Here is a 24,205-nt window from a genome sequence, read left to right on the forward strand (position 1 = left end):
TCTTGCTACAATGAGGAATATTCCTTACCTGGTTACCGTTAGTAGTATAGTTATGTTTTATTGCATAAACTTTACCCACAGAAAAGGCCACTGCAAATCCAACAATAGCAATGGAAAAGGCACTGCCAATGCATTCTTGAAAGATTGATATATTTGGTGCTACAGGTTCCTGAAATCTGTGCAAATGAATGTTTTTGTTAGTATGTACAGTAATTCAAACATTTACCAAGTGAGTTTGTTTCTGATTAAATATTGACTAATTACTCACTGATATTATTTTCCCTATTACACCATCGTTTTCTATACTAATTGTCTTTGGGGGTAATTCAGAGTTGATCGCAGCAACAAATTTGTTAGCAGTTGGGCAAAACCATGTGCACTGCAGGGGGGGGCAGATATAACATGTGCAGAGAGAGTTAGATTTTGGTGGGTTATATTGTGTCTGTGCAGGGTAAATACTGGCTGCTTTATTTTTACACTGCAATTTAGATTCCAGTTTGAACACACCACACCCAAATCTAACTCTTTCTACACATGTTATATCTGCCTCCCCTGCAGTGCACATGGGGGGTAATTCTGAGTTGATCGCAGCAGGATCTTTGTTAGCAGTTGGGCAAAACCATGGAGGTCATTCCGAGTTGTTCGCTCGCAAGGCGATTTTAGCAGAGTTGCTCACGCTAAGCCGCCGCCTACTGGGAGTGAATCTTAGCATCTTAAAATTGCGAACGATGTATTCGCAATATTGCGATTACACACCTTGTAGCAGTTTCTGAGTAGCTTCAGACTTACTCGGCATCTGCGATCAGTTCAGTGCTTGTCGTTCCTGGTTTGACGTCACAAACACTCCCAGCGTTCGCCCAGACACTCCTCCGTTTCTCCGGCTACTCCTGCGTTTTTTCCGGAAACGGTAGCGTTTTTTCCCACACGCCCATAAAACGGCCTGTTTCCGCCCAGTAACACCCATTTCCTGTCAATCACATTACGATCGCCAGACCAATGAAAAAGCCGTGAGTAAAATTACTAAGTGCATAGCAAATTTACTTGGCGCAGTCGCAGTGCGGACATTGCGCATGCGCATTAAGCGGAAAATAGCTGCGATGCGAAGATTTTTACCGAGCGAACAACTCGGAATGAGGGCCCATGTGCACTGCAGGGGAGGCAGATATAACATGTGCAGAGAGAGTTAGATTTGGGTGTGGTGTGTTCAATCTGCAATCTAAATTGCAGTGTAAAATAAAGCAGCCAGTATTTACCCCGCACAGAAACAAAATAACCCACCCAAATCTAACTCTCTCTGCACATGTTATATCTGCCTCCCCTGCAGTGCACATGGTTTTGCCCAACTGCTAACAAAAATCCTGCTGCGATCAACTCAGAATTACCCCCTTGGTTTTGCCCAACTGCTAACAAATTTGCTGCTGCGATCAACTCTGAATTTCCCCCTTTGTGTGTACTTGTACACCGCTTACCATATTATGTATCAGTTTTTAATGTAACACAGTTGCACATTGGATAGTATTGCTGTTGCACAGTGCGGGGGCCATGAGATAAATTACTGATCAATTATGCTCTTGTTATAGCGCTGCATGGTGCTACATTAATAAATAATATAAAGTAACAGTTTTTCTTATATATGTGATTCCATATTAATCTTTTGTGAAACTAAAACTTCCCAAACTCAATTTCTTAATGAATCACAATAGATATATAAACATGAAATAACCAAACTTTCATAGAAATTGTACTGTGGACATATATGTAAATCCTTTGATTTGTCTACAAGCCTGTGCCCGATACAAAGGCATGCAAAGAAAGGCCACAAGTAGTATTGTGGCACTGCTCGTCTTCGGCATTTCAGGGAGTTACTACAGAGGTTACAGCCCATCACCCCAGCATGCTAAACACTAAGGTTCATTTACTGTAAGTGCAAATCAGTGAGCATGCTGTGCAGATGGAGACTTGGGATCTCACTATCTATTTCTGACAAATGTACCAGACTTTGGGGTGTATTCAATAACTGTCGGAAGCTGGCGTCTTGTCGGAAAGACGGCAGCTTTCGACAGAAATAGGTCGGAAGGGGTTCCGGCCTATTCAGTAGGGGGCTGAGTTTTTCTGAAAACTCGAGAATGCCCGACTTGTCGGAAAACATGTAGATCGGCGGAATAGCCGCCGATCCGCGTGCTTCTGTAGGAAATGGGGCCAAATCCGAAAGGTTTTGGCCCCCTTTCCGACAAACTCAATTCTGACATGAAAACAAGTCGGACTGAGGTGAGGAGATGAGTAGTGCTGCGGGCGGCTGGGGGAGATGATATCAGCGGCTGGCGGGAGGAGCTGGCTGCGGGGCGGCATGTCTGCGGCGGCGAGGGGAGGTGCTGCAGGGAGAGAGATGCCTGGCCATCCTCTGGCCAGGCACCTCTTTCCATGCAGTGCCTTCCTCCGCCGCCACAGACATGTCCCCACGCAGCCAGCTCCTCCCGCCGGCCGCCGATCTCTGCTCCCTCTGCCGCCGTCCCACACACGCCCGCCACCATTAATCCCCCTGCCGGCCACCGCCATCTGCCCCCCTGGCCGCTGCTGTCAATGCATCTGCAGCCGCTGACAGCAGTGGCAGCACAGGACCCTGTGTACGGCCAAATCCGACAGTCGGATTTGGCTGTCCATTGAATAGGGTTTGTCGGATCCATTTCGACAACTGCATGTCGGAATGGATCCAACTCTTATTGAATATATCCCTATATGGGAAAGTGAAAACATTTGCAGGCCAAGATGATCACATCAGTAGATTTGCTAAATATGATATCTTCTAATGAGAGAAAGATGAGCAAATATGAGCGATCCTTGATGTCTGGTAGTTAGCATCATGAATATTTATAGTTATACTCCAATATGCAAAAATAAATTTTGATTATGTGGGACATGATTATTTGAGATTCATGGGGCAGAGAAGGTAAATAAAGGGGGAAGCGACATCCCTTTTTTAGCAACAGCCTCAAAGCATTTTTCTCCCCCAAAACTTACAGAGTACATATGCACATAATCAAAACAGGAAAACAGTGACTTACAGTTGAAGACAATATAGGACAAGTACAGGGTAACTAAGCATAACTACAGCAGTAGACGACATAGATAAGTTTCAAGGTGGCCAAAAAAATGCAGGATTTGGGCAGTTGAGGATTATTAAAGTAAGAAAAGGATAAGCACATGAGGAAAGAGGGTCCTACTCGTGAGAGCTTACATTCTAAAGGGGACAGACAGGGGTGACACAGATGGGGTAGACCAAGCATGAGACAGAGGGTTAGGATGAGATTTGGCAGGGTTTGGTAAAGAAATGGGTCTTAAGAGCCCGTTTGAAGTTCTGTAGGGAGGTGGAGAGTCTGAGGGGAAGAGGGAAAGAGTTCCAGAGGAAGGGAGCAGCACGTGAAAAATCTTGGAGATAGGAGTGGGAGGAAGTCATCAGAAGACAGAGTCGGCGTGCATTAGCAGAGCGAAGAGGACGGATGGGAGAGTAAAGGGAGATAAAGTCAGAAAAGTAGATGGGAGAGGAGTGGGTGAGTGCTTTGTAAGTGAGTGTGAGAAGTTTGAATTGGATTCTGAAAGGGAAGGGAAGCCAGTGAAGGGCCTGTAGGACAGGAGAGGTGGACGTAGTGCGTTTGGTGAGGAAGATGAGCGATATAGTCAAAATAGTAAGGAAAGTTAGTGCATATCGCACCGTGTTTATAGTCCTTGCGATGCCGATGCGCGGTCCCGCAGGATCGGCATCGCAAGGAAAAATAGACTGTGCAGGCAGCCCAACATTGTCGAAAAGTCAATGTCGGGTTTACGGCGAATCGCGCTGTGTGTACACACCATAAGTGTTGTGTGGAGCAGTAGTTGGTCCTCATTGAAGGTTTAGTATACATGTTCATTGAACACAGCCAAATGGATGTTATGGAATCTGCAACTGAGGTTTGCAAAAAAAAAATCACATACAGCATTGGACATACTGTACAGCAGCAATAATTGCCCCCCTGTTTCACATAATATGTTTGCAGTGATGCTGTGCCCCTCCATTTGGTATGCTGGGAGAATGGACAGGATAATGCTTACTGTTTTTTTCTTTCCTGTCCATCCAATTCATTATTTTATCTCCCTAATTATATTATTCGGTGTGTTCTTTTTTGAAGAAATACTTGGACTGCCGAAGGTCTGAATGAGGTTTGTTTTCAGTTTGCAACCGCAGAAGAAGCTTTAACCCAATCAAAACTGAGAGGCATAATCCACTGAGGACAATTCTCTTCTGGATGGCTCAAACAAAAGACTTTAATATAAGCATGACAATAATTTATAATTATCACTGCTGAGAGCTGCAATTAAAATAATACTGTTCTTCAACTATGTGAAGATTTCTAAGACAATCTCAGAGCATTACAATGTTGTTCAGCAAAGGGATTGGTACATGGGTTTAAACAGTTACAGCAATTAAGCTCAACATGACATAAAGTTCTGCTTCATAAGCAAAACAGGTACTTACCCTCTTTGTATGTATCCTACAGTATTTACTTCATATCTACGTTTGAAGTCAAATGCATAGGACACACCAGTAGCAATTATTGTCTGCAAACAAAGAAAGCACATAATAATGATTGGAAATCAAACTATGTATTTTCAGTTTAAAATACATTTATATGGGATAAACCTGAATATTTAATACACTTAAAAAAAAGAAATTACATTGGAGTTCAGCGTAATGGCCAAACAAGCTTATGTCATCGCTTGGAATGACACTAGATCTGTCGTCAGATATTGGAGAGCCAAAAGTCTACACATCACTGAGCCCCTGCATTGCAAGGACCCCATACATTTAATATTCCTTCCTACAAAACTTAATCTTATGCAGATCTGAGCTTAATTCAGTGTTTTATTAGCTTCTCCTGCATTTCTCTTTTTCTATTAGGTCAGGTTTTTCCGGGATGACTATCACCCTAAGGAACTTTTCTCATCCTACACTATCCTTCCTCACCTTTTCCACTAAAGTATCGGGCCTGACCTGGGATTTGGAACACGGTTCCAAGCCGGGTCAGACGCGGGACATGACCCCTTTTCCACTGCTGTACAACCCGGGAATATCATGGGCCAGTGCTGTTTACTCTGCACCTGGGTGCAGCGTCTTCTGGACACCACTTGGAGATTGCATCATCTCCAACGGCTCCCGGATCGGACAACCCAGGTAACCTATTTCCACTGCACCCTTACCCGGGTCCAACTGTGGTAGCTACCCGGGTTGTATTCCCGGGTCACTTGACCTGTGTTTTTTTTACAGGGAGCCGTTTCCACTACAAAAAAAAAATGGGTCAATGTGTGCCTCCATGCAAAACCCCAGGTTTTTTAAGCTAATGGAAAAGGAGTATCCATACATGTGACAAAATGGGGTGCTAGTATCTTTGAAAAGGTTAAGCCAGCAGACGCATGATAAATTACCATATTCTTCTATTTACCTTTTCTCCTCTATATGTGAACCAATGTGTATGCCAGGAACTCAAATGGAGTGTATTCATATTCTTTTATGCAGTTGTCTTTGGGGTGTGGTATGGAAGGTAGATAGTAACTAGGTCGACAGTGTCTAGGTCGACCACTATTGGTCGACAGTAACTAGGTCGACAGGGATTCTAGGTCGAAAGGGTCTTTAGGTCGACATGGTCTAGGTTGACAGGTCAAAAGGTCGACATGAGTTTTTAATGGTTTTTTTGTGTAGTTTTCTTCGTAGAGTGACCGGGAACCCCAATTAGTGCACCGTTCCCCCTCACATGGCTCGCTTCACTCGCCATGCTTTGGGCATTGTGCCTCGCTTCGCTCGGCACAAATTACCGTTCCAATCGTAGTCCACGTAGATCGTTAAGTATGAAAAGGTTCAAAAAAAGAAAAAAATTGTGAAAAACTCACGTCGACCTTTTGCACAACTACAACCCTTTACACTAGCATGTGGGGGGACGCCCAGCATAGGGCAAGTCCGCCCCGCATGCTGGGCTCTTCTCCCCGTTAACATGCTGTGCCCCCCCCCACCGTTAACATGCGAACGCTATGCTCAGCCGTGAAGCGCTCGCATGCTAAGGGTATCCCTCTGCCTGCACAGCCTTGCTGCAAAGGCAGACGACTACCCACCATGTTGAGGCTCGCAGCGGCTGCATGTTACGTCATGCAGCCACCATAGCCTGCCCCGCAAATGGACTGGACATGCCTGCGTTGTCCAGACTGAGTCCCACCAACACCAGTCCAAAAATGTTGCGTCAACGCCCCCTCCCGCCCTGCAAATGCCTCTCCCTGTCAATCAGGTAGAGTCGTTCACATATAAGAGATGCCATCGCATCTTACTGTGTGCTCATGTGCAGTGCGGCTTCTGCGCATGCGCACACATTTCAGAATGGGCTTCAGCGTGCGACCCCATCATACAGTAGATTCATTCCATGCTGAATTAGGCCCTTAGGGCATATCAAAGAGGAACATGTCAATATGCAGGCCACTCCCAGACACCCATTCTGCTGATCCACCTCTTGCCCTCTCTAGTATCATCTGCAGCCTGTAGGTCGTCTCCTCTTGGCTATCCCAATGTTTGTGAAAACTGGAATTATCATCTTTTCCCAGCCAATGTTCCGTTTCTTTCCCCTCTCTCCATTGTCAACATCTCACTATTCTTTCCCACCAAGACTTATGTCTAGGTGTCATCATTAATTCTGCCCTATCTTTCTCTACCCACATCCAGTCCCTCTCCAAATCCTGTCATCTATTTTTATCTCTACAATATTTCCAGGATCCTCCACATTCTCACTATAGAAGCCATTCAAATCCTCATCCATATTGTTATCATTTCTCCTCTTGATTATTGTATTCTACTACTCACCATCTTATTTATCTCTCTAAAACTCTGCTGTCCATCTCATTTTTCTCTCCTAAATGCAACTTCTGCAACCACCGTTTGCCAATTGCTTCACTGGCTCCCTATCCCACTCATAATTATTTTCAAATGATTCACTCATCTTTAAAGCCAACAATGATGCTTCCCTTACCTACATCTATAGCCTCATTGTCACACACTCTCACACCAACCCACGTCACTCTTTCAATGACTACTGCCTCTCGTGCTGCACCTATCATTTAGAATGCCCTCCTACTCTATATAAAACTCTCACTAAGCCTCCTAGCCTCCAAATGTACCCCCTAAACTCATAAAAGTCCACCTCTTAACTCTTCAGCCTCTGGAATACCCAACTCTGCTCCCCTCTTTATGTGTCCACCCATTGCCTCTCTAGAATATAAGCTCTTCTCAGCAAGACCCTCACTGCCTCTGTGGTCTCCATGTAATTATTTGATCTGCAGCTTGTTATTATGTATATTAGTGAAGTTGCAAACTTATCTGTAACTGTTCTATATGATCACATAGGCACTATATAAGTTTTCTGTAAGTTCTAACCACTATGTAAATCTTATAAATAAATGATAATAATGATACAGATGATATATTGTGGCTACATCTGCTGTGTATGGGCACTCCTGGAGCTGCTTGGCTGCCAGTCACTGGCTTCACTGTGACTGGCAGTGACTTCCTTTTGGAAGTGCTACCTGCCAGTCACCTGCAGGACAGGCAGTCCCATTAGGAGGTGTTTTCTCCCTCTGGGACAGCCAGACCAGTCTGCAATTAGCAGAATGTGTGCTTCCTGTGGGAAGGCACTCCCTGCCTTATCGTCAGCCCTATCCCGCTTCTGTAGACTGTAGCCAATGCAGTCCATAGAAGCCGGTGTTTTACGCATATGCAGTCTGTCACGATCCGGGTATCTGGACGCCATTACTTACCCTTCAGATGCCTCCTAAGGCGGGCTCAGCGTTCCAGGACCGGATTCCGCTGTTCCTGAGTTTCCACATGCAGAGTGGTCTTTTCATCAGCCGCGGCCTCCGCTGTGCCCGCGTGGTTAAATGTGCATCTATCAGCCTGGCGTCTCCTGTCTCCGGTGGCCGGCGCCGCCATTACTGTTTCCCAGACCACATGGATTACAAACCAAACTTCCCTCCAAGTGTCTGCATGGGCGCAGCCATCTTGGATTCTGTCATCTGATCATTTCCACCAATCTGCTGTCTGTGTTGTTGATTTGCATAATTGCCTAGCCAACCCCTTCCTTGCTGCAGGTATAAGTAAGCTGTACCTGAGCAAGGAAGACGTCAGTGCTTTGGTTGTCAAACCTAGTTCCTGTTTGTCTCTCTTCTATGATTGTCTTCCAGGTTCCAGCTCCTGTCTCAAGACTTCCACCATAGAGACCCGCACCAGCATTCCACCTGCGGTGTAGCCTGACTCTCCAATCCATTGTGGATTCATCTGTTTCCAGCTACAACACTACCTGCTTCCAGCCTCAGCTTCCAGCAGAGTACAGCTTCCCTTAAAGGGCCGGTGTCCTTTCTACACTTTACCACTCTCCACCGGAATTATTATTTCTCCGCTCTCAAGTTCTACATTTCAGTTCACATTTCATCGCTCCCAAAGTTCATTTATTATTTAACTGGTTCCAGCCAGTATCCACTCCGTGCTAACAACAGTCTGGTTCCAGCCAGTATCCACAGCAGCTGTTTTACCTTCAGCAACCCAGCTCTTCCTGGAACACCAGCTGGTACAATCCTGGGTTATCTCCATTGCTACAGCCGGGCCTGGTAAGGACTTTCCATCTAGAAGATCATAAGAACTATCTCACACTACCAGTGCCCTGTGGCTCCTGCCATGCTGTAGTACTCAGGAACTGTATTTATTCTTTGCTGACTTTTACGTTTTCTTTTATTGCTGCTGTGATGCGGAGTTGTCATAATAAACATCATTGACTTTTATCTAAGTTGTCGTGGTCACGCCTTCGGGCAGTTATTATTCATGTTACTTACATGTCCAGGGGTCTGATACAACCTCCCAGGTTCCGGTACATCTCAGCCCCTACAACTGAGGCTGCCTCCCGTCAGCTCAGGCCCTCAGTTGTGACAGTAAGCACTGACCTAATGAATCCAGCCGGAGACCAGGATCAAGCGGCCAGGCCGATGCAAGAACTGGCAGCCCGACTAGAACATCAGGAGGCTGCACAGGGCCACATCATCCGCTGTCTCCAGGATCTCTCTACTCGGCTGGATGGGATTCAGACAACTCTCCGTGGATCAGGCGCGTCTGGTGCGTCAACCACAGTGACTCCAGCTATAACCCCACCCACCTTACCCATTTCTGCTCCACGTCTTCATCTTCCAACGCCAGCAAAATTTGACGGATCTCCAAGATTCTGCAGGGGATTTCTCAACCAGTGTGAGATTCAGTTTGAGCTACAACCTGGCAATTTTCCCAGTGACCGTACAAAAATTGCCTACATTATTTCTCTTCTCAGTGGCTCAGCCCTTGATTGGGCATCACCGTTATGGGAGAGGTCCGACACCCTGCTATCTTCTTACACTGCATTTGTGTCAACATTCAGGCGCATCTTCGACGAGCCAGGCCGGGTAACTTCAGCTTCGTCTGAGATTCTCCGTTTACGCCAGGAATCACGTACTGTAGGACAATATCTTATACAGTTCCAGATCCTGGCATCCGAACTGGCATGGAACGACGAGGCCCTGTATGCTGCATTCTGGCATGGTTTATCCGAGCGTATTAAAGATGAGTTAGCTACCAGAGACTTACCCTCCAAGTTAGATGAGCTAATCTCACTTTGTACGAAAGTTGACTTACGTTTCAGAGAGAGAGCAACTGAGCGTGGAAGATCATCTGCTCCAAAATCTTCTACTCCTCCTCCTCGCCAACTGTCACCAACTACAGATGAACCCATGCAAATTGGCCGTTCCCGTTTAACTCCTGCTGAGCGCCGAAGACGTCTCTCCGAGTTTCTCTGTCTGTATTGTGCAGCTCCGTCTCACACCATTAATGCCTGTCCCAAACGTCCGGGAAACTCCAAATCCTAGCTCGCCAAGGAGAGGGCCGGCTAGGAGTAATGATCTCCTCTCCATCTCCTCAAGATTGTAACCTCCCAGTCTCGCTTCAAGTTGCTCAACGTTATCAGAACGTCATTGCCCTCCTGGATTCCGGAGCAGCTGGGAACTTTATTACTGAAGCCTATGTTAAACGGTGGTCCCTACCCACCGAGAGACTTCCTTCGTCCTTTTCCTTAACTGCTGTGGATGGCAGTAAAATTTTTGATACAGTTATTTCTCTAAGGACTCTACCAGTTCGTCTGAGAGTGGGAGTTCTTCATTCCGAACTTATTTCATTTTTAGTGATTCCAAGAGCCACACATCCTGTGGTCCTGGGCCTTCCATGGCTCCGTCTTCACAATCCTACAATTGATTGGACGACTACGCAAATCCTGGCATGGGGTTCCTCCTGTACTAAGACATGTTTGTTTAAAGTGTTGCCTGTCTGTTCTTCCTCCCCCAGGTCGTCTGATGTTCCACCTCCTCCATATCAAGATTTCACGGATGTGTTCAGTAAAGCTTCTGCTGATATCCTTCCTCCTCATAGAGAATGGGACTGCCCGATTGATCTCGTTCCAGGGAAGGTTCCACCTCGAGGCCGAACTTATCCGTTGTCTCTCCCCGAGACACATTCTATGGAGGAATACATTAAAGAGAACCTAGCAAAGGGGTTCATTCGACCTTCTTCTTCTCCAGCCGGCGCAGGCTTCTTTTTTGTAAAGAAGAAAGATGGTGGTCTGCGGCCGTGCATCGACTACAGAGGTTTGAACGACATTACCATCAAGAACCGCTATCCTTTACCCCTGATTACGGAGCTCTTTGACAGAGTTAGCGGAGCTACCATCTTTACAAAGCTGGACCTGAGAGGTGCATACAATCTCATCCGGATCCGTGAGGGTGACGAGTGGAAGACCGCATTTAACACCCGTGACGGACATTATGAGTACCTCGTCATGCCCTTCGGATTGAGCAATGCTCCAGCTGTCTTCCAGCATTTCGTCAATGAGATCTTCAGAGACATTCTATACCGTCATGTCGTGGTCTATCTAGATGATATCCTCATTTTTGCCAACGATTTAGAGGAACATCGTTTCTGGGTAAAGGAGGTTCTGTCCCGTCTCCGTGTCAATCATCTCTACTGCAAATTAGAGAAATGCGTCTTTGAAGTCAAGTCCATTCCGTTTCTAGGGTACATTGTGTCCGGTTCCGGACTAGAGATGGATCCTGAGAAACTACAAGCAATCCAGAATTGGCCGGTACCCTTAACCCTCAAAGGGGTCCAGAGGTTCTTAGGGTTCGCCAATTATTACCGAAAGTTTATACGAGACTTTTCCACCATTGTGGCGCCTATTACTGCTTTCACCAAGAAGGGTGCTAACCCGTCCAAGTGGTCTGAAGAAGCCATGCAAGCTTTTCATCTTTTAAAACAGAGGTTCATCTCTGCACCTGTCCTGAAACAGCCTGACATCGACTCTCCTTTCATCTTAGAGGTGGATGCCTCCTCCGTTGGAGTAGGAGCGGTGTTATCTCAGAGGGCTAAAGATGGTCATTTACATCCTTGCAGTTTCTTCTCACGGAAGTTCTCCCCAGCGGAGCGCAACTATGCCATTGGCGACCAGGAGTTGCTAGCCATCAAGCTCGCTCTAGAGGAGTGGAGATATCTGTTGGAGGGAGCTTCTCATTCAATCACCATCCTTACAGACCACAAGAACCTTCTATATCTAAAAGGCGCACAATGTCTCAACCCTCGTCAGGCCAGATGGGCACTTTTCTTTTCCAGGTTCGACTTTAAACTCCAGTTCTGTCCGGGCTCTCAGAATCGCAAGGCCGATGCCCTTTCCCGCTCATGGGAGCAAGAAAATGAGTCAGAGTCTTCAGACAAGCATCCTATTATAAATCCGTTGGCATTCTCCACGGTAGGGATGGACTCTACGCCCCCATCAGGGAAAAGTTTTGTGAAGCCGACACTAAGGAAGAAGCTCATGCATTGGGCCCATGCTTCCCGTTTTGCCGGACATACAGGTATCCAAAAAACCCTGGAGTTTATCTCTAGGTCCTATTGGTGGCCAACTCTGAAAAAGGACGTTTTGGAGTTTATTGCATCTTGCCCAAAGTGTGCTCAACATAAAGTATCCCGCCAGTCGCCTGCGGGGCAACTGGTTCCACTATCTGTTCCCCGTCGACCATGGACCCATTTGTCGATGGATTTTATTACAGATTTGCCCATGTGCAACAAGTTCAATACCATCTGGGTGGTAGTTGACCGGTTCACCAAGATGGCACACTTCATTCCTCTCACCGGTCTTCCGTCAGCTTCCAAGTTGGCTCAAGTATTCATACAAGAGATCTTCCGACTCCACGGTCTTCCAGAAGAAATTATCTCAGATCGAGGAGTTCAATTCACAGCCAAATTCTGGCGAAGTTTATGTCAAGTCCTCCAAGTCAAGTTAAAGTTTTCCACGGCTTACCATCCTCAGACCAATGGTCAAACTGAGAGGGTGAATCAGGACTTGGAGGCCTTCCTCCGCATCTATGTGTCCTCCTCTCAAGATGACTGGGTTCAATTACTTCCCTGGGCCGAGTTCTGTCATAACAACCAGTATCATTCTTCATCTTCCTCAACACCATTCTTCACCAACTTTGGATTCCACCCTAAAGTCCCTGAGTTCCAACCGCTTCCAGCAACTTCTGTTCCCGCAGTGGATATCACCTTGCATCAGTTTGCCAATATCTGGAAGAGCGTACGATCAGCTCTGCTAAAGGCATCGTTCAGGTACAAGAAGTTTGCGGATAAGAAGCGTCGAGCAGTTCCTGCTCTCAAGGTGGGTGATCGGGTATGGTTATCCACGAAGAATTTGAGGTTAAGAGTTCCCAGTATGAAGTTTGCACCTCGCTACATCGGTCCTTTTAAAATTGATCAAGTCATCAATCCTGTTGCTTACAGACTCCAGTTACCTCCCTTCTTAAAAATACCCAGGACATTCCATGTTTCCCTGTTGAAACCGCTAATCTTGAATCGGTTTCATTCCTCACTTCCACCAACTCCGAAAGTCCAAACTCAACGAGGCGTTGAGTATGAAGTGGCCAAGATCCTGGACTCACGTCACCGTTACGGTCAACTTCAGTATCTCATTGACTGGAAGGGCTATGGTCCTGAAGAACGCTCTTGGACCAATGCCTCTGACGTCCATGCTCCTGCCTTGGTCCGAAATTTCCACGCAAAGTTTCCTTTAAAGCCTAAGAAGTGTCCTGGGGCCACTCCTAAAGGGGGGGGTGCTGTCACGATCCGGGTATCTGGACGCCATTACTTACCCTTCAGATGCCTCCTAAGGCGGGCTCAGCGTTCCAGGACCGGATTCCGCTGTTCCTGAGTTTCCACATGCAGAGTGGTCTTTTCATCAGCCGCGGCCTCCGCTGTGCCCGCGTGGTTAAATGTGCATCTATCAGCCTGGCGTCTCCTGTCTCCGGTGGCCGGCGCCGCCATTACTGTTTCCCAGACCACATGGATTACAAACCAAACTTCCCTCCAAGTGTCTGCATGGGCGCAGCCATCTTGGATTCTGTCATCTGATCATTTCCACCAATCTGCTGTCTGTGTTGTTGATTTGCATAATTGCCTAGCCAACCCCTTCCTTGCTGCAGGTATAAGTAAGCTGTACCTGAGCAAGGAAGACGTCAGTGCTTTGGTTGTCAAACCTAGTTCCTGTTTGTCTCTCTTCTATGATTGTCTTCCAGGTTCCAGCTCCTGTCTCAAGACTTCCACCATAGAGACCCGCACCAGCATTCCACCTGCGGTGTAGCCTGACTCTCCAATCCATTGTGGATTCATCTGTTTCCAGCTACAACACTACCTGCTTCCAGCCTCAGCTTCCAGCAGAGTACAGCTTCCCTTAAAGGGCCGGTGTCCTTTCTACACTTTACCACTCTCCACCGGAATTATTATTTCTCCGCTCTCAAGTTCTACATTTCAGTTCACATTTCATCGCTCCCAAAGTTCATTTATTATTTAACTGGTTCCAGCCAGTATCCACTCCGTGCTAACAACAGTCTGGTTCCAGCCAGTATCCACAGCAGCTGTTTTACCTTCAGCAACCCAGCTCTTCCTGGAACACCAGCTGGTACAATCCTGGGTTATCTCCATTGCTACAGCCGGGCCTGGTAAGGACTTTCCATCTAGAAGATCATAAGAACTATCTCACACTACCAGTGCCCTGTGGCTCCTGCCATGCTGTAGTACTCAGGAACTGTATTTATTCTTTGCTGACTTTTACGTTTTCTTTTATTGCTGCTGTGATGCGGAGTTGTCATAATAAACATCATTGACTTTTATCTAAGTTGTCGTGGTCACGCCTTCGGGCAGTTATTATTCATGTTACTTACATGTCCAGGGGTCTGATACAACCTCCCAGGTTCCGGTACATCTCAGCCCCTACAACTGAGGCTGCCTCCCGTCAGCTCAGGCCCTCAGTTGTGACACAGTCCCACTGTCGCATGTGCGAATGCGCCGCTCCTGGTGCCAGTCAGCTCCACTGTGCATGTGCTGGGACCTGAATGGCGGAAAGGGCTCTCCTCTTCTGGACCAGGTAGCACAGCCGGCACCAGTCCCCTCCTCCACACAGGTACTGTAGGAGCCGCTGCTGCCTATTAGCTATATTTTTAACTATTAGAATTATTTATATATCACATTTTATCATTTTTACAGTAGCAGACATTGAAATAGTATATAAAACATGTAAAAGAGTATTACAGTGTATAAACTTTGTTGAGTGGCAGCTCCTGATTGGCTGCCAGTCCGCGCGCTCCGATTGGCTCACGGCCGGCTCGATGGTCATATTACCACCACGGCTCTGTCCCTCCGTGGCTGCCTTCCAGTGCACACCTGGCTCGGCCCCTGAACCACACTGCTGCCAACTGGACCCCCTCTCAATGTTAAGCTTTGGGGGATGCAGGGGGAAGTGGACGGAGGGGCTGGAAGCAGGTGTCTGTCTGTCTATGGGACAGTGTATGTGTGTGTGTCTATGGGACTGTGTGTGTGTGTGTGTGTGTGTGTGTGTGTGTGTGTGTGTGTGTGTGTGTCTGTGGGGAAGTATGTGTGTGTGTCTATGGGGCAGTGTGTGTGTGTGTGTGTGTGTGTGTGTGTGTGTGTGTGTGTGTGTGTGCGTGCGTGCGTGTGTGTGTGTGTGGCTATGGGGCAGTGTATAGCAGCTATGGGACAGTGTTTGTGGTGGGGGGGCCCTGCCTAATTTGTCAGTGTCGGACCCCATCATTTTTGATGGAAGCCCTGACTGATATATCCTATTTACTAATTAAATAATATTAATAATAACTAGATGATGTGCCCAGTTTAAACTTGGCAAAGGTATGCTGGGCGGAACATTTTACCCCTGTTGACCCCCTTAGAAGTCGAAAAATCCATGCTTAGTGGGTGGCTGCAAATAACTGTAACAGTTTCCAGACCACACAGCAGGTCACACGTTCCAGGTCACCCAGCAGGTGCACAGGGAGAGTTCACCAACTGTCACATTTTCCAGAGCACACTGGTGATGCATTGTAAATGGCATGTGGACGTTTTGCCACATAACTCTGAAACGAAGCAACCAATTACAACACTAATATAAGTCTCCAAATCTACGGACCAAGAGCTTTAATTCCTGTATGTGTTCTACTTCTAACAACGGCATCATAGAAATAAGTTACTCATAAAAGCCATCCTTCTGCTATTAATATATAGATAATACAGGCCTGGTAAATACTTTTGAATTTCGTCCCTATTTACAGTATATAGATTAATCATATATTATGTTCCAACAGCCTTTTTAAGATTCTATATTAATATCCTTTGTTTATTATACAAAGTTTTAGAATGATCTTACACAAGAACTTATGGGCCCTACACACTGGTCGATTTCTCTGAAAGATATGAACGATATCGTTCATAAATGAACGATAAATCGTTCATATCTTTCAGTGTGGATTCTTCAATGATGAACGATGCATGTCCCCGCGCTTGTTCATCGTTGGTCTCCCGTCGTTTGAACATGCAGGTCGTTATGCCATCTGCGCACATTGCAGCGCACCAGTGACCCGCCAGTGTTGGAGAGAGGAGAGCGTCCTCTCCGGCACCTCTACTGCCACGGCGTGCACTAAAACGTCGATTCGTGAGCCAATCAGAGCTCGTGAACCGGCAGCCAATCAGGAGCTGCCGCTGCCACATCGCGAGCCTTGGTTGACTCGCGGACAGGCACCAGATCTAATTAATTTACAGGATGCTGCCACCGCAGGAGGACGTGGAGACCGGACTGAGGGCAGGAGAGGGGCAGGAGGGGTGCATGCTGTGCTCTCCTCTCCCCTCCCCAGCAGCAGCAGAAGACGACAATGCCAGCCCCAGGCAGCAGCAACAAAGGTGAGTTGCACTGCTGGGGCATATCTGGCACTCTGGGGGCATGTGCATCTGGCTAAGTGGGGACATATCTGGCACTCTGGGGGCATATGTGTATCTGGCACTGTGGGGGCATATCTAGCACTGTGGGGGCATGTGTATCTGGCACTGTGGGGGCATATCTGGCCCTGTGGGGGCATATCTGGCACTGTGGGGGCATAGGTGTACCTGGCACTGTGGGGGCATATCTAGCACTGTGGGGGCATGTGTATCTGGCAAACTGGGGGCATATCTGGCACTGTGGGGGCATATCTGGCACTCTGGGGGCATGTGTATCTGGCAAAGTGGGGGCATATCTGGCACTGGGGATATATCTGGCACTGGGGACATATCTGGCACTCTGGTGGGAATATCTGGCACTCTGGAGGCATGTGTATCTGGCAAAGTGGGGGCATATCTGGCACTCTGGGGGGAATATATGGCACTCTGGGGGAATGTGTACCTGGCACTGTGGGGGCATATCTGGCACTGGGGGCATATCTGGCACTCGTGGGAATATCTGGCACTCTAGGGGCATGTGTATTTGGCACTGTGGGGGCATATCTGGCACTGAAGGGGCATATCTGGCACTCTGGAGTCATGTGTATCTGGCAAAGTGGGGGCATATCTAGAGTGTTTGGGCATATCTGGCACTGTAGGGGCATGTCTGGCACTGTGGGGCATATGTGTATCTGGCACAGTGGGGGCATATCTGGCACTGTGGGGCATATCTGGCACTGTGGGGCATATCTGGCACTGTGGGGGCATATGTGTATCTGGCACTGTGGGGGCATATCTGGCATATGTGTATCTGGCACTGTGGGGGCACTTGTGCATCTGGCACTGTGGGGCATTTGTACATCTGGCACCATGGGGCATTTGTACATCTGGCATTGTAGGAGCATATCTGGCATGGTGGGGGCGTATCTGGCATTATTGGGGTCATATGTGTATCTGGCCCCCCATATGTGTATCACGCCCCATTTTCATTGGCCACGCCCCATGTGGCATTTGGTCACACCCATTTTTTGGCGCGCGTACACAGTACCTATAACACATTTTTTCTACTTGCACCACTGGGTAAGCAGTGATGCCACTGTATCCTCTGCACCACACCCGCTCCTAACTTTGCTGTGAAATGAGGAGAGAAGAGGCCTATGCTGAGAAAGCTCAGCCATCACATGTGCTAATACAAACAGGTCTCTCCCCGGGGTACCGCAGTTGCAAGTGGTATCCTGCACATGCCATCATGGTAGAAGCATCAACATTGCCAGGCCCCATTATCCTTTAGTCCCTATAGTGGCCGCACCCCATGCACCCATACTAGTTCCTCCACTGATAGTAACTATAGTGTTGTGTGAAAGTAGCGCACGATACTTACCATTATGATTTCTATAGGGATTGGCACAGGCATTTTTGCCTTGAAACGAAGGTTGATTTCTTTCACAATGTAGACACATACCATTACAATAATTGCTATTACAAGATCAGCAATATTGGTTTTGTAAAGTTGTAAACATATACTCTTCAATACCTGAAGAAGAAAAGAGAATGTTTTAAGAAAAAAATGTCACATGGTTTTTTGATTGGTAAAAAAGACCAGAGCCCAGATATGCAATCATATAAAATACTGACTTGTGCAGTGCTAAAATTTACTGAGCAAGGCCACTAGGAAAATGTTTGAGCAATGTACAGTACCTACCTGTCCCAGTTGGTAAAATGGATTGCCCCTCTTATGGACCCAAATTAAAGTCATTTATGAACCAGAAAAAAAATTGTCACATCCATGCTGCTTTTTCTCTGCCCATCTCATTTCCCAGGTTATGTCCACTTTCTGGTATGTACAAATACTGCACCCCGAATACACAATGTGAAAATGGAGTACCACAATATGTACATGCTGGGCGTGGAGGTATATAGGACACATGAAATAAAAAAAAGCCATAGGAAAAACAGCTTACAGTATTTACATCTATATGGGATTTTTGGGTGCGCCCTAGTTTGCTGTATTGACTGTTCTCTACTCTGCTTCGTGAGTCATTCTGTATTGTACTTGACTGTCTTTCACCTGGCTTGGACATAACTACTTTTATGAACTATTGTGGTTTCTATGACTCCCCTCCTCTTCTGGTTCCCTATAATTCCTATTTGTAATCTCAGCAGCATGCAAGTACTATGAGACCATGTCCAGTTTTTTGTTCAGGCGGGACGCCATCATGTCCACCTTTGGTCTTTCCCAATGGTTCACAATCATGTGGAAGACTTCCCGATGAAATCCCCACTCTCCCGGGCGTCGGAATGAACACTGCTGACAGTGCTATCACCTGATTTTCCGCCCAGCGAAGAATCCTTGCAGTTTCTGCTATTGCCCTTCTGCTTCTTGTGCCGCCCTGTCTGTTTACGTGGGCGACTGCCGTGATGTTGTCCCACTGGATCAATACCGGCTGACCTTGAAGCAGAGGTCTTGCTAAGCTTAGAGCATTGTAACTTGCCCTTAGCTCCAGTATATTTATGTGGAGAGAATTCTCCAGACTTGATCACACTCCCTGGAAATTTTTTCCCTGTGTGACTGCTCCCCAGCCTCTCAGGCTGGCATCCCTGGTCACCAGGACCCTTCCTGAATGCCGAATCTGCGGCCCATTAGTAGATGAGTACTTTGCAGCCACCGCAGAAGAAACACCCTTGTCCTTGGAGACAGGGTTATCCGCTGATGCATCTGAAGATGCGATCCGGACCATTTTTCCAGCAGATCCCACTGAAAAGTTCTTGCGTGAAAACTGCCGAATGGAATCGCTTCGTAAGAAGCCACCATTTTTCCCAGGACCCTTGTGCAATGATGCACTGACACTTTTCCTGGTTTTAGGAGGTTCCTGACTAGCTCGGATAACTCCCTGGCTTTCTTCTCCGGGAGAAACACCCTTTTCTGGACTGTGTCCAGAATAATCCCTAGGAACAGCCGATGTGTCGTCGGAAACAACTGCGGTTTTGGAATATTTAGAATCCACCCGTGCTGTCGTAGAACTACTTGAGATAGTGCTACTCCGACCTCCAACTGTTCTCTGGACCTTGCTCTTATCAGGAGGTCGTCCATTTTCTTTGAAGAAGAATCATCATTTCGGCCATTACCTTGGTAAAGACCCGGGGTGCCGTGGACAAACCAAACGGCAGCGTCTGAAACTGATAGTGACAGTTCTGTACCACGAACTTGATGTACCCTTGGTGAGAAGGGCAAATTGGGACATGGAGGTAAGTATCCCTGATGTCCCGGGACACCCTATAGTCCCCTTCTTCCTGGTTCGCTATCACTGCTCTGAGTGACTCCATCTTGATTTGAACCTTTGTAAGTGTTCAAATATTTCAGATTTAGAATAGGTCTCACCGAGCCTTCTGGCTTCAGTACCACAACATAGTGTGGAATAATACCCCTTTCCTTGTTGTAGGAGGGGTACTTTGATTATCACCTGCTGGGAATACAGCTTGTGAATTGTTTCCAATACTGCCTCCCTGTCGGAGGGAGACGTTGGTAAAGCAGACTTCAGGAACCTGCGAGGGGGAAACGTCTCGACTTTCCAATCTGTACCCCTGGGATCCTACTTGTAGGATCCAGGGGTCCTGTACGGCCCCAGCGTCATGCTGAGAAACTTGGCAGAAACGGTGGAGGCTTCTGTTCCTGGGAATGGGCTGCCTGCTGCAGTCTTCTTCCCTTTCCTCTATCCCTGGGCAGATATGACTCTTATGGAGACGAAAGGACTGAGGCTGAAAAGACGGTGTCTTTTTCTGCAGAGATGTGACTTAAGGCCCATACACACTTGACGATGCACACATCGTTAACGACCGTCGTTAACGACTTCCCTTGAACTTCCCTTGAACAGCTGAGCAAACGACATGAGCATACAAACTACCAACGACCAAAGACGAAAGACCAAAGACCATTCATCGTTGAAGCATCCAAGCTGAACAGTTCATTAAAATAATGAGCTGGGAACAGGGCTGGTGAACAGTGGCTTGGTCGTTGGTCGTTGGTCTTTCACACCATACACATTCAACGACGTCTCTGGTCAGTAACGACCATAGTGGAAATTGAGCATACATGCTCCACAGATAAGCGAGGGTCGTTAACGTCCCACGGGGCCGCGCATCGGTGGTCGTCGGATGCATACACACTTGACGATATAATGAGCGACGTCGTTGATGAGGGCTGAAATGAACGACGTCGTTCATTTTATCGTCAAGTGTGTATGGGCCTTTAGGGTAAAAACGGTGGATTTTCCAGCAGTTGCCGTGGCCACCAGGTCCGATGGACCGACCCCAAATAACTCCTCCCCTTTATACGGCAATACTTCTTTGTGCCGTTTGGAATCTGCATCACCTGACCACTGTCGTGTCCATAAACATCTTCTGGCAGATATGGACATCGCACTTACTCTTGATGCCAGAGTGCAAATATCCCTCTGTGCATCTCGTATATATAGAAATGCATCCTTTAAATGCTCTATAGTCAATAAAATACTGTCCCTGTCAAGGGTATCAATATTTTTAGTCAGGGAATCCGACCAAGGCACCCCAGCTCTGCACATCCAGGCTGAGGCGATCGCTGGTCGCAGTATAACACCAGTATGTGTGTATATACTTCTTAGGATATTTTCCAGCCTCCTATCAGTTGGCTCCTTGAGGACGGCCCTATCCGGAGACGGTACCGCCACTTGTTTTGATGAGCGTGTGAGCGCCTTATCCACCCTAAGGGGTGTTTCCCAACGCGCCCTAACTTCTGGCGGGAAAGGGTATACCGCCAATAATTTTCTATCGGGGGAAACCCACGCATCATCACACACTTCATTTAATTTATCTGATTCAGGAAAAACTACAGGTAGTTTTTTCACACCCCACATAATACCCTTTTTTGTGGTACTTGTAGTATCAGAAATATGTAACACCTCCTTCATTGCCCTTAACAAGTAACGTGTGGCCCTAAAGGAAAATACGTTTGTTTCTTCACCGTCGACACTGAAATCAATGTCCGTGTCTGTGTCTGTGTCGACCGACTGAGGTAAATGGGCGTTTTAAAGCCCCTGACGGTGTTTGAGACGCCTGGACAGGTACTATTTTTTTGCCGGCCGTCTCTGTTGACATTATCACGTAATTCCTTGAATAAGCCATCCATTCCGGTGTCGACTCCCTAGAGAGTGACATCACCATTACAGGCAATTGCTCCGCCTCCTCACCAACATCGTCCTCATACATGTCGACACACACGTACCGACACACAGCACACACACAGGGAATGCTCTGATAGAGGACAGGACCCCACTAGCCCTTTGGGGAGACAGAGGGAGAGTTTGCCAGCACACACCAAAAACGCTATAATTATACAGGGACAACCTTTATATAAGTGTTTTTCCCTTATAGCATTTTAATATATATAGTCATATCGCCAAATAAGTGCCCCCCCTCTCTGTTTTAACCCTGTTTCTGTAGTGCAGTGCAGGGGAGAGCCTGGGAGCCTTCCCACCAGCATTTCTGTGAGGGAAAATGGCGCTGTGTGCTGAGGAGAATAGGCCCCGCCCCCTTTTCGGCGGGCTTCTTCTCCCGTTTTTCTGAGACCTGGCAGGGGTTAAATACATCCATATAGCCCCCAGGGGCTATATGTGATGTATTTTTAGCCAGAAAAGGTACTATCATTGCTGCCCAGGGCGCCCCCCCCAGCGCCCTGCACCCTCAGTGACCGCTGCTATGAAGTGTGCTGACAACAATGGCGCACAGCTGCAGTGCTGTGCGCTACCTTATGAAGACTGAAAAGTCTTCTGCCGCCGGTTTCTGGACCTCTTCACTTTTCGGCATCTGCAAGGGGGTCGGCGGCGCGGCTCCGGGACGAACCCCAGGGTGAGACCTGTGTTCCGACTCCCTCTGGAGCTAATGGTGTCCAGTAGCCTAAGAAGCCAATCCATCCTGCACGCAGGTGAGTTCACTTCTCTCCCCTAAGTCCCTCGATGCAGTGAGCCTGTTGCCAGCAGGACTCACTGAAAATAAAAAACCTAACAAAACTTTTACTCTAAGCAGCTCTTTAGGAGAGCCACCTAGATTGCACCCTTCTCGGCCGGGCACAAAAATCTAACTGAGGCTTGGAGGAGGGTCATAGGGGGAGGAGCCAGTGCACACCACCTGATCCTAAAGCTTTTACTTTTGTGCCCTGTCTCCTGCGGAGCCGCTAATCCCCATGGTCCTGACGGAGTCCCCAGCATCCACTTAGGACGTCAGAGAAATATCTGTGTACATAATGCAGGATAATTGCAGATCATTTGTGTACAGATATGCATCAGATGGTTAAGGTGTCCAAACACATGCAGATCTGAGTAGAAAGTGACCTGAACTATGTGTAATCAAGCCATTCATGGGTGTGGACAAGTCTTCTATAAGTCCTGGACAAATATTACGGATACACTGACCAGCTACCAGTTTTAAAACCTGATAATCATCTGGGAGCCTACATGCTTTTATTTCAGAAGATAGGCTGTTATTTCAGAGAGACTATAAAAGTATAAAGCTCTGGATTCTACATAATTGTGGGTGATTTACAGCTATATATTTGGAATGGTATAGGTGCCGCCGGGATGCTATACTGAACCCCTTGGAACAGTATAGCAATTCAAATGAGATAACTGTATCAACATGATTTTACTATACAGGAACATTATTAAATAGAACCCCCTCCCCCTAATAATAGTTACTCAAACATGGTGAGAGGTGGTAGAGATGTGCACCAACCCACGTGTTCTGGTTATGCTTTTGGATCTGTATATCCTTCGGGTTTTGGATCTGTATTTGGTTTTGCCAAAACCGTCCTTGCGTGTTTTGGTTTTGGATCTGTATCTTTTTCAAAAAATCATAAAAACTAAAATCACGTAATTTGGGTCAGTTTTTGTTCCTACAGTATTATTAACCTCAATAACATAACATTCATGTCCAGACATTTACATTCAAGTTTGACCACCTCACAGCTCACAATATTGTTTTCATCCAGTTTAGGCCAAAGGGTTGCACCAAGGAAGCTGGATGACTAACCTAAGTGACAGCAATTGGCATCACAAGCATGTGGCAGTTAAACTTCCAACATGGCACATCTAGGAAACAGAATGTCACTGCAGTGGCAGACAGGGTGGCAGTTTAATAAACTATACAAATATTTGTTGTCTACACAAGAAGACAGTCAGCAATGCTCCAAACAGGGCATAATGCTAAAGAGGCACAAGATGGAATTGTCCTTGGGTCCTTGCACCCACCCTTATGCTGTATATATTAAACAAGACATGCACAGTTTAACAAACCAATCACTTCAATGACAGGACCTGCCACTTGTGGCTGAAATGATTGGTTTGTTTGGTTTCTCTCTGACATACGGATAGGTTCCCTGACCCCCAGCTATACATATATAGTTGTATAGTTTGGCCCTCTCAATGAATGTTCAATACCGGGGTGCCTCTTTAATTATGTCAACAATTCCTATAAATTCTTGGTATGGAAGCAGATGGCCCCTCTGGGAAAAATAAGCAGCGGCACTCCACGGATTTTAATATAAACCATATTTTAAGACCAAGTTATAAACATATTTCCATCTGCTCCCATACCATACCAAGGATTATTAGGAATTGTTTGTGTATATACATATATATATATATATATATATATACACACACACACACGAGTATATACTGTATATATATATTTATATATGTATACTCTTGTGAATAACATAAGCTCTACAAGTTAACAGCTAGCTTATAGAGCAGCAGTACCTGGAGCTGATGACCTCCAGTTACAGACTTGCTGGCTGCT

The 24,205-nt window shown here is 46.8% G+C and overlaps 1 protein-coding gene across 1 annotated transcript in view; it reads right to left on the bottom strand.

Moving 5' to 3' along the window:
• Positions 1-24,205, bottom strand: part of LOC134932548 (chloride anion exchanger-like) — a 115,023-nt gene that overhangs the window by 33,753 nt on the left and 57,065 nt on the right. The window contains exons 6-8 of the mRNA XM_063927077.1: positions 17,757-17,909; positions 4,511-4,593; positions 29-176 (exon numbers count right to left, since the gene is read on the bottom strand). Of these exons, the coding sequence (XP_063783147.1) occupies positions 29-176; positions 4,511-4,593; positions 17,757-17,909 (384 nt within the window). The remainder of the gene's footprint in view (positions 1-28; positions 177-4,510; positions 4,594-17,756; positions 17,910-24,205) is intronic.

The sequence above is a fragment of the Pseudophryne corroboree genome, chromosome 6 (genome assembly GCF_028390025.1).
Source record: "Pseudophryne corroboree isolate aPseCor3 chromosome 6, aPseCor3.hap2, whole genome shotgun sequence".
Classification (NCBI taxonomy): Eukaryota; Metazoa; Chordata; class Amphibia; order Anura; family Myobatrachidae; genus Pseudophryne; species Pseudophryne corroboree.